The sequence below is a fragment of the Temnothorax americanus genome, unplaced genomic scaffold (assembly GCF_048541705.1).
Source record: "Temnothorax americanus isolate GAGA-0224 unplaced genomic scaffold, ASM4854170v1 Scaffold44, whole genome shotgun sequence".
Taxonomy (NCBI): Eukaryota; Metazoa; Arthropoda; class Insecta; order Hymenoptera; family Formicidae; genus Temnothorax; species Temnothorax americanus.
The window spans coordinates 983029-993560 of NW_027509591.1; the positions used below are offsets into that span (position 1 = coordinate 983029).

Below are 10532 nucleotides of genomic sequence, written 5' to 3' on the forward strand. Positions count from 1 at the left end.
TAAGTCTTGTATTTTGGTAATTTGTTACTTCCTGAGATTGCGTTACGTTATTACAGTCACTTGATAAGGGCCCAAACCAAGGGCCGAAACGTCGTGCGAAATTTGATGTACAAAACTTTGCCAGTTAAGTCGAGAAACTGAAATATATTTATTTATCACTGGCGAACTACGAAAGCTGTTTATTATTATTATTATAATTATTATTATTATTTATCATCATCACCATCACCATCACCATCACCATCACCATCACCATCACCATCACCATTATCTGATCACCATCATCATTATTATTATTATTATTATTATTATTATTATTATGCAGCTACAGTGTTATTTATGAAGTAACAATCTTTTGAAAAATGAAATTTATTTCATACAATTCAAAGTCATTTTATTTGATACAAAGTATAATTTTTTATTTGTACAATAGTTTCATTTGATACAAAGTAATCGAAAAAGGCAAATAAATTATTTGACATTGTGCTGTTGTAAATATTCAGCAACTGATGGATTATGAGAGAACATTTTCAAAATAAGATGTAACCGTTTCAGCTTACTCTTCAGGTAGAGATTTTCGACCAACAAGCTTTCAGTTTTTTCATCTGCGTAATACTCTTGAAGCTTAGGGTCCTGAAATGAGTGAAAGTATATTAAATAAAATAAATGGATCATTACATTAATAAACGAAAGAAAAAATTAGGAATTTATGCGGCAATTACCTCAACATTTGGTCCAAAATGCGACGTACTTGGATTTTTTTAATTGTCGTCAGTTGACATTTTAGGATGTAACCCTTTCAGCTGACTCTTCAGGTAGAGATTTTCGATCAACAAGCTTACAATTTCTTCATCTGTGTAATACTCTTGAAGCTTAGGGTCCTGAAAAATGAGTGGAAGTATATTAAATATGATAAATGAAGCATTAAATTAGTAAACGAAAGAAAAAATTAGAAATTTATGCGGCAATTACCTCAACATTTGGCCCAGGATGCGACGTACTTGGATTTTTTTGATTGTCCTTAGTTGACATTTTTAGCAGACTCTTCAGGTAGAGATTTTCGACTAACAAGCTTTCAATTTTTTTATCTGTGTAATACTCTTGAAGCTTAGGGTTCTGAAAAATGAGTGGAAGTATCCCTGGTAGAAATTTTGACTGGGCGCTTGCCTGGCACTGACCAGCGTTCCACACTGCCACTTCAGGAGCTGGCATGGCACGCTGGTAAGCGCCATCCGCGAAACGTCACGTTTTGCCCGCTAGCGCCACAGATTTGATGTGGTGCTGGCACGGCGCTAACATGGCGGCAATAAGGTACTATCATAATGCAGACATGGGGCTAGCGAGTTTTTAACGTGGCACGTGTATGGCGCTAACATGGCGGCAATAAGGTACTATCATAATGCAGACATGGGGCTAGCGAGTTTTTAACATGGCACGTGTATGGCGCTAACATGGCGCCAATAAGGTACAATTTCTAAATTCATATAATGCATTTATTTAAAGATTATTTATTAATTAGTTATTTTTAACAGACTGTCAATTGAACTAATAATCTATCTCATAAATTAGGAAACATGAAAATAAATATGTATTATACAATGACAAACGTGACTCTATATCAACGAGATAAAGGAAGTGGTATTAAGTTCAATAGGGAGATAAAATGACACCATTATAATTAAAAATAAAATACCTTAATATTTGGCAAATAATCACAGTCTTACATCAGCAGTTTTACATTTAATAATTTCCTATGTTCCAGATAAAAACAAAAACTTTGTACTTCTTTTCACCTAACACTATAATGCCTTTATTCGCGAGTAGGACATCGCAGCGAAATTAAACGAACAAATATTCGCTGGTCTCCAGGTAGTCTTACACATCTTTGTTGCACTTGATTCGGTCTTTTCTATGTCCTTCCCAGTCCTTTGCATTGGAAAGCGCTGCACTCAATGCCTTTACAAGACCATTCCTTGATACATCTTCTCCTTTAAATTCTTTTTGAAGAAATATATCTAAAAATCCGAATATTTATAAAGATTTAACGTTCGGAGTCGGCGCTGCAATGACAGCAAAATCTCTCTCTCTCTCATTTCGAGAAAATATTAATTATATAATATAAAATATGTACCTTCTATACATGAGTAAAATGGTTCATCTTTCATTGTTTTCTTGCCAAGCATAGTTTTAGTAGCAGTATATGTGACTGCTATATCGCGCGTTACACAGATTTTTAAAATCGTTGTGATATTTTTTGTTAACGTTGAATTAAATTCAATATAACGATAAAGATGCTCACACTAAAAATATAATTAATTTTATTATTTTTAACGAAATAATATATATACCCTTTTTCAAATAATAATAAATTATTATGTTTTGTAAAATAAACTCACAAAATTGGTTCGAAATTCCCTATCTTTGTCTAATTTAATATTTATATGCCCAAATTCTTCGTTTGTTTTTGCAGGTAATATTATTTCATATTTTTTAAATATGTTATCTGCATCCACGTTGATAGATTTACTGGAACTGCCTTGGTTTATTGTTTGATTTTTTATGGTTTTAGTATCAAAAAGTAGACTTTTCAATTTTTCTAATATTAAATCTAATTCTGTGAAACAAAAATAACAAATTAAGTTACATGTACATACATAGACATTTCAACAGAAATTTATATATACATATTTGAATAATACATCTATATATGTTTAAAAATCTTACTTTTATTTAAGTTTTTCGAATCACTTTCCAGCATTATCAATTTCGACCAAACTGCATTTATATCAACGCTAAGCGGATCTGAATCAATTAAATTTTGTTACAATTATTAATACTTACAACAATTAATGTCATTGTCATTACTGTCATTAGTCTTTATAATAAATATAAAATTATTTATAATAAGTATAGATTTGAACATTTACATCTTTACAAAAATATTGTATACCTTTATTGTTTGTATATTTTATTAAGTCATTTTTAGATATGACAGGTAATTGCGTATCAAGCAACATTATAGAAGGTAACTGATCTGAAAAATGGTAATTTTTAGGATAAATGTAGTCTGTATGTATGTGTGATATTGGGAGGTGTAAAAAAAATAAAAAATAAGAAAGAACAAAAAACTCACTATTTGATAGTCCTGATTCTGGTTCTAGTTCTGATTCAGATGTTTTTGCAGTTGGTACACTAATACTTTTTTCCGTAACATTCTTCTCCAATAATTTTGACCTTACAGCCGTAAACTTCTTCTCCGACAATTTTGATGACTTCATAGCAGATTTATGTTCATCTACAATTAATATAATGTAATATTAAAGCCTGGATTGTGTTTAGTTGATAAATGTACTCTGTGGCCCGTATTCAGAACGCGCTTACAACGATGTTAGCGCGAGATGTTAGCGCTCCTAGAACGCTCCATTGGCTAGGACCGCTAACATTTCGCGCTAACATCGTTGTAAGCGCATTCTAAATACGGACCTGTATGTATGTGTGATATTGGGAGATGTAAATAATAAAAAATAAAGAACAAAAAACTCACTATTTGATAGTTCTGATTCTGGTTCTGGTTCTGATTCTGGTTTAGATGTTTTTGCAGTTGGTACAATACTTTTTTCCGTAACATTCTTCTCCAATAATTTTGATGACTTCATAGCAGATTTATGTTTATCTACAATTAATATAATGTAATATTAAAGCCTGGATTGTGTTTAGTTGATAAATGTACTCTTATATGTGTGATATTGGGAGATGTAAATAATCAAAAATAAGAAAGAACAAAAAACTCACTATTTGATAGTTTTGATTCTGGTTCTGGTTCTGATTCTGGTTCTGATTCTGATTCTGGTTCAGATGTTTTTGCAGTTGGTACAATAATACTTTTTTCCGTAACATTCTTCTCCAATAATTTTGACCTTACAGCCGTAAACTTCTTCTCCGACAATTTTGATGACTTCATAGCAGATTTATGTTTATCTACAATTAATATAATGTAATATTAAAACCTGGATTGTGTTTAGTTGAAGTTAAGTTAAATAATATTATTCTACATTTTAAAATGCATCAAACCTGACTGACTGCAAGATTTTTTTGTGAGCACAGGAATTTCATTAAAAAGATTTTTAATTTCATCTGCATTTTTTTTCAACTTTTGTTGTCGGTAAACTGTCTCTGCTTTCTTTATTTTTTCTTCGTCGTCTTCCGAATCCTGCGAAAAAGCAGTCTCAGTTCGATCAAGAAGTATCAAGCGATCCATAGCTTCTGTGAATGTCTCTGAAATAATTATTTTATTACATTCATTGCGATTAATTAATAGAAATCTATAAGTTAATTAGTTTACCATTTTTAACTAAAATAAAATTTTTAATTACATAAAGGCATTTACAGATTGACGCAATTTAATTATAGATTTAGAATTTAGTTTTAATTTATGTGCATCACCATTATGTGCGTTAGCTGTGATATGTTGGATCGAGCTAGTCTGTGAACACCTTTGTCAGTTCGGATATAATATTCATAAGATTCTTTTATTAAAAAAAAAAGGAAATATTAGTTGTACATATTACATACTTGCTTGCCCAACAATGTCAATATTGTAGAATGGCCATGAGTCTGGTACTTCAGATTCTTGTTTCACCATATCGTGGAGTTCATTGATGTTCTTTTTTGTATATGGAGGAGGAAGAAACGGAACTTTTAATCTTTTTGTTTTCTCGTCCCAGTCAATCCAGGCTGAAGGGACAATATCAATTTCTTTCGTGAGACCTTTTCTCCCACGTTTAACAAATCTCACAATTTTAAATCGGTAAATCATTTTTTCGCCGTCGTCGCTTTCAGAGATCTGTATAAATATGTATAAATTATCCCTTGCATGACACTGATGATGTTGGTCATACTTAATAGCAACAAGAAAAAATTTGGAAAAAATTAGATGCAGGGCACAAAATCTAAATTTTTGATGTATATATTATATAGCAATCTAGCATATAGCAAATATACAGGGTGTATCATTTTAAGTGATTCAGCTGAATATCTCTTAAAGTAAAAGAGATTGGAAAAATTGTTTCAGACAAAAGTTGTTTGGTTCGAAGGAGGACATAAGATGGTGTCATTGGTTTGACCATGGATGGTCGTTTAAAACTCACGTAAACAACACCTTTAATTTCTTAAATGGAAACTTATTTTTCAATGCATATTCTTGTAGCTAATCTCGAGAACTTTTCAAAATACTGTAATAAAGTATTTTTTCGTTAAAAACTTTTGGAATTATAAGGCTTGAAAGTTCTAGTACTTTGACATAAAATTCAAAATATCTTGTAAAACATTAATTTTTCGGTAATGTTACCTTAATACTTTTATGCACAGAATAATGAGACAAATCAATTGGTATGAAAAAAAGGCATAGTTCGTTTAAGAAATAATATGTAATTTGCAACACGCATCTGCATACTTTTTCTTGCAAGCAACCATGTCTTTTTTTCATACCAATTGATTCGTCTCATTATTCTGTGCATAAAAGTATTAAGGTAACATTACCGAAAAATTAATGTTTTACAAGATATTTTGTATTTTATGTCAAAATACTAGAACTTTCAAGCCTCATAATTCCAAAAGTTTTTAACGAAAAAATACTTTATTATAGTGTTTTGAAAAGCTCTCGAGATTAGCTACAACAATATGTATTGAAAAATAGGGGTTTTCATTTAAGAAATTAAAGGTGTCGTTCACGTGAGCTTTAAACGACCATCCATGGTCAAACTAATGACACCATCTTATGTCCCCCTTCGAACCAAACAACTTTTGTCTGAAACAATTTTTCCAATCTCTTTTACTTTAAGAGATATTCAGTTGAATCACTTAAAATGATACACCCTGTATATGTATATGTATGTATGTATTATGTTTGATGTGTGTGTGTGTGTAAAAAACAACACATAAAGATTTAATAATAATCAGTAACAATGTTTGTTATGGACTGTAAACACGGCGAGATAGAATGATAAAGAGAACTGAATCGAGTTATATTGAATAACGGAAATTAGAAATTGAACGGAGTAAGATAATCAAATATCAGAAGTCAGAAATTACATTGAATACAATTATTGAATAGCAACAAAAAAAAACAGAAGTTACAGTGGATTAAAGAGACTGAATCGAATCAGTAACAATTAGATCATATAACGCGAAAGAACCTTAATTACGGAACCGAATTAAACATAACAGAGATGAATGCAAAATGCTCAAAGTAAATAGGAAGTAATATTAAATTTAAACTAGAATTACATATAATATAAACAAGAAACGAAGGTACGCTCGAATACGACATGCTATTGAACTTGAAATATCACCCAAGGTGAAAGAGTGCTGCGTCACGCTTGGCGCGTAAGAACTCGACGTCCGAAGCAGCGAAAGGGTTCTGTCGCCAATGTGTAATACGCTCGAGGGAGGCGAGGGACTCTAAACACAATGCTCAATATCGTGCGATTAATATCGCACCGGTATAAGGCTGCGTTTGAAAACATCATCCGAGTGCACACGAGCAATACTCCGTTCCCTTTCTATCTCAGCGAGTTAGAAGGAGAAGAGAGTATACCCGTGAGTACCCGGGTGACGTTTCCGAAGCTTAACACGCGCGACACTCTCTCAATCAAACTCTAGTGCACGGCAACACTAATTACGACGCAAAATAATACACGAAATGGTACACGCGGTTGCAAGCACGAAAAACGCGAGAAATGGTGAATTCGCGATCTCGAAATCAGGTCGCTGCCACGTAGTCGCCTGCGTCCCTTCCACGGTCGCGATCTCCAGGAGCCTGCAATCTCAATCTGCGATCCCCCGAAGCCAACGAAACTATCCCGGGGCCTCTCGCTCTCCATACCGACCACCAACACCAAAGTAAGCCTTCTCGGAAGTTGACGCGAATCATGTACGAGTCGGTACGAGCAAGAACGTGACCCGGAGAGCGGTGTCGTGGCTTTATTCACGCGAAATGTTCACGGCAACCTCACCTCAGGAAAATGTGTTCCTCTTTCACATCGGCTCGTATCCGTCCGGGCTCGGGTCTCGGGTCTCGGGTCTCGTGTCTCGGCAGCTAGCAGCAGATAACGGCGCACGGCGCTATAACTACCAAAATTTTCACGTGCCAACGCCGGAGAACGACCGCGAAAATGCGCTGCCGCTCGATAGAGGAATCGATGACGTGCGACGCGCCCCTCCCAGGCGCGCGGCCTTCCGGCGCGAAAGCGCGGGCCAATTAGGGACGGGCTCGCAGGCCCGCGATATATCCTTACGCAGTGCTGTCAGCAGCAGATCCTGCGGGGGTGCCCTATGTCCCCTCGCTCTCGCAGCCTCCCGGGATTTTTAGGCAGCGGTCGGGACACGTTGATTCCTCCATGAACCTCCCTTGCGGCCCGGAGATGGTGGCCAGCCGCCCCGGAGTCCGGTTTGTAGTAAGGGTTAGCCGGAGAAATTTGTTCTCTCCCGGCGCCGGGGCCCTGCTGTATCCAGCTCCGTCCGCTACCGCGTCACGCGCCGCGCGCGTGTTTTCCTGCACCCCTTGATCTCGTTCGGCGGTCCGCGAGCTCCGCTAACAACCGCTTCTGTTTTGATATATATATATATATATATATATATATATATATATATATCAAAACGGAAGCGATATATATATATATATATATATATATATATATATATATGGGCGTGTGTGTATGTATGTGTCAATTCAAAGTTAACATAATACTATTATCCATATTTTTTTCTTGTTTCGTAATTATTAAACGAAATTCGTAGCTTTATTTTACAAAGAATTGTCACAGCACTTGCGACTCGCGACGTCCGCAACTTCTTATAGTTTTCATTTGTTTTAACAGAAATAAAATGTGATGATCTACACCTGTAGAGTGTTAAACATCTCTACCTTATTATTTTAAGAAAAAGTTAAAATTGTCGAATCTATGACCATGGTATTTATAGATATAAAATCCTGCAAAACAAATTGAGAATGACTGTAACAATTTACTCAAATCATGGTTCAAGAAAGAGTATATTTCAAAAAAAGAATATTTTAGAATGCATTCCAGCGACGCACCACTGCCTAAAGCCTATGCCCTCCCTAAAATACACAAACCTAATCATCCGTTTAGAATAATTGTTTCTTCAATTGACACAGCTTTATATCCTCTTGCGAGTTTTTTACAAAAAATTATTTCTGATAACATACCAAAAACAAGAAGTTATGTGAATAATAGCTTTGACCTATACAGTACGCTCTCTGGTATGAAAGTTTCAAATTCTAATATTCTTATATCTTTAGATGCGACCTCGTTATTTACAAATATTCCTCTGAATCTAGCATTGGAGAGTATCAAAAAAAGATGGTCACATATTAGAGAAGGTACTAACATACCGAAAAAAGAATTTTTAATTGCCATTGAATTAATTTTGTCATCCACATACTTTAACTTTAACAACGCTATATACAAACAAACTTTTGGTACTCCCATGGGATCTCCATTATCCCCAATTATAGCTGACATGGTTATGCAAGATTTAGAGGAAACAATTTTAGAATCGATTGGTTTCAATTTGCCGTTCTATTTTCGTTATGTTGATGACATAATTATGTCGATTCCACGTGACAAGGCTCAATACATCCTAGATAAATTTAATAATTACCATGATAGGCTGAAGTTTACAATCGAATATGAAAATGACCGTACGTTGAGTTTTTTAGATCTAAAATTACATATTATTAATGACACTATCCACATAGATTGGTATCACAAGGATACATTCTCTGGTAGATATCTATCCTACTATTCGAACCATCCAGAGTGTCATAAAATTGGCACGATATACAGTTTAGTGGACAGGTCCATACTATTGTCCCACCCTATATTCCAAGCAAAGAACATAAAATTGTGTATTAACATACTAATGAACAACGGTTATCCTATAGATTTGATCTTTATGAGAATTAACATAAGATTAAGGACATTATTCGATGGTAAACTTAAGCAGAACAAAAATGCGAATAGAGTTGACACTAATGTTGATGTTGATAATGACTCGGAAGAAAATAGAAGGAAAATTATTGTTATTCCGTTCATTAACAACATCTCTGAAAAAACAGCACACCTTTTCGATAAAAAAGAACATATAATAGGGTATAGAGTCCTCAACAAATTGGACAAGTTTATCAAAACACATAAAGATACCAATGCATTATGCTCGAACAACAATGTAATTTATAAAATCAAATGTAATGATTGCGACGCCTCTTACGTGGGGCAAACAAAGCGACAACTGAAAACAAGAATCAACGAACACAAAAACAATTATAAATTAGACCCATCCAGACATTCAGTCATTACAGAACATATACTTAATTTGAATCATAGTTTTAATTGGAACAACCCGGAGATTTTAGATTTCGAAACGAATTACTACAAGAGACTAATATCAGAGATGATACACATCAAAGAACAAAAAAATGGTATTAATTCCAATAAAGACACTGAATTGCTAGATGGTTCTTATTTTAACATCCTAAACGAACTTAGTAACAACTCATAGGGAGTTAAACATTGGTCTATTTACATCATTGTTGTCAACCGATTCCGACACGGAACGAAAATGCTCAGTCACACACAAGATTCGACACGATACAGTTCCTTCTGAAAACTTTACTAACTCGAATTTGCTATGGTCTCAGTACGTATAAGTGCAATAATAGCCTTAGATTTACCCACGTTGACAAGTTTTAATTTATAATTTACAAAAATATTAATTCAACCATTGACTCTTGATTACAGTTTACACTTTCATCGTAATTATTGACTCTTGATTGTGACGGACAAAAAATCACAGATTGACTCGATTCGTTCTCACTGCCGACTGAGGAATTAATCATGGATTTTATCATTCGACGTTTAATTAAGATTGATACACAACGATTCCGAATTTTTGTTCAGCAAGTATACACCTTATCAATACTTTAAGGACTTCATCAGTATGTAATAATTTAGATTTCAATGTTATCTGTATGTTAATTTCGATGTGGAAATTTGTTACTCTTGACACATGATTCGTGGCATTTCAATTAATTGTTAAAATTGGCTGAGGAAGGCACAGTGTTGCCGAAACGTACCATTTGTAATGTTACATTAATAAATTTTGAAATTTTAACGTCTAACATTGCTCGTTATTGGCCGGCAACCTATTTATTATTTGACACACACGAGCTTGACCTTTAATTTTATTTATAGATATAATATTTATAGATATGGTATTCATAGATCTGTAACGATCAACGAGATAGATATTACGTAGTTGATGTTATAGATCTTTGACTATATCTATATAGATCTAAATTCTGTATTTCTAATATCGATCAGTATAGACTATGCAGGGTAGGTTAACAAAAAATAACATTTTATTATGAAAAGTATATTCGTTATTTCACATATATATATATTACTAAGCGTAAACGGTAGAAAATTGTCATCGCGTAAACGTATAGCCCC

General features: G+C 34.0%; 2 protein-coding genes across 5 annotated transcripts; both read right to left on the bottom strand.

Moving 5' to 3' along the window:
* Nucleotides 1-453: 453 nt before the first annotated feature.
* LOC143903223 (uncharacterized) lies at nucleotides 454-1716 on the bottom strand. 2 transcript variants are annotated; one of them, XM_077416679.1, is made up of 3 exons: nucleotides 973-1716; nucleotides 723-881; nucleotides 454-633 (listed from the first exon to the last, which is right to left on the bottom strand). In XM_077416679.1, exons 1-2 carry the CDS (start codon nucleotides 1210-1212, stop codon nucleotides 762-764), a joined length of 360 nt encoding a protein of 119 aa, XP_077272805.1. In that variant the 5' UTR covers nucleotides 1213-1716; the 3' UTR covers nucleotides 454-633; nucleotides 723-761. The 2 variants fall into 2 exon arrangements, with proteins under 2 accessions (XP_077272805.1, XP_077272804.1); XM_077416678.1 differs by lacking the exon at nucleotides 723-881.
* LOC143903222 (uncharacterized) lies at nucleotides 1710-7567 on the bottom strand. Of its 3 annotated transcripts, none has more exons than XM_077416677.1 (11): nucleotides 7014-7567; nucleotides 4573-4734; nucleotides 4072-4275; nucleotides 3793-3978; nucleotides 3545-3673; nucleotides 3134-3295; nucleotides 2951-3034; nucleotides 2725-2802; nucleotides 2397-2614; nucleotides 2132-2300; nucleotides 1710-2015 (listed from the first exon to the last, which is right to left on the bottom strand). In XM_077416677.1, exons 2-11 carry the CDS (start codon nucleotides 4640-4642, stop codon nucleotides 1876-1878), a joined length of 1440 nt encoding a protein of 479 aa, XP_077272803.1. In that variant the 5' UTR covers nucleotides 4643-4734; nucleotides 7014-7567; the 3' UTR covers nucleotides 1710-1875. The 3 variants fall into 3 exon arrangements, with proteins under 3 accessions (XP_077272803.1, XP_077272801.1, XP_077272802.1); XM_077416675.1 differs by having other exon boundaries at nucleotides 4573-4843; XM_077416676.1 differs by lacking the exon at nucleotides 7014-7567 and adding an exon at nucleotides 6351-7004 and having other exon boundaries at nucleotides 4573-4843.
* Nucleotides 7568-10532: the final 2965 nt, after the last annotated feature.

Coding starts and splice junctions, on each gene's coding strand:
- LOC143903223 (XM_077416678.1), bottom strand. CDS start 1,212: ATGCCAGCTCCTGAAGTGGCAGTGTGGAACGCTGGTCAGTGCCAGGCA. Junction 634..972: donor ATCCTGGGCCAAATGTTGAG/GTAATTGCCGCA, acceptor CACTCATTTCAG/GACCCTAAGCTTCAAGAGTA.
- LOC143903222 (XM_077416675.1), bottom strand. CDS start 4,816: ATGATTTACCGATTTAAAATTGTGAGATTTGTTAAACGTGGGAGAAAA. Junction 4,276..4,572: donor TGACATTGTTGGGCAAGCAA/GTATGTAATATG, acceptor TAATTATTTCAG/AGACATTCACAGAAGCTATG. Junction 3,674..3,792: donor AGAATCAAAACTATCAAATA/GTGAGTTTTTTG, acceptor TATTAATTGTAG/ATAAACATAAATCTGCTATG.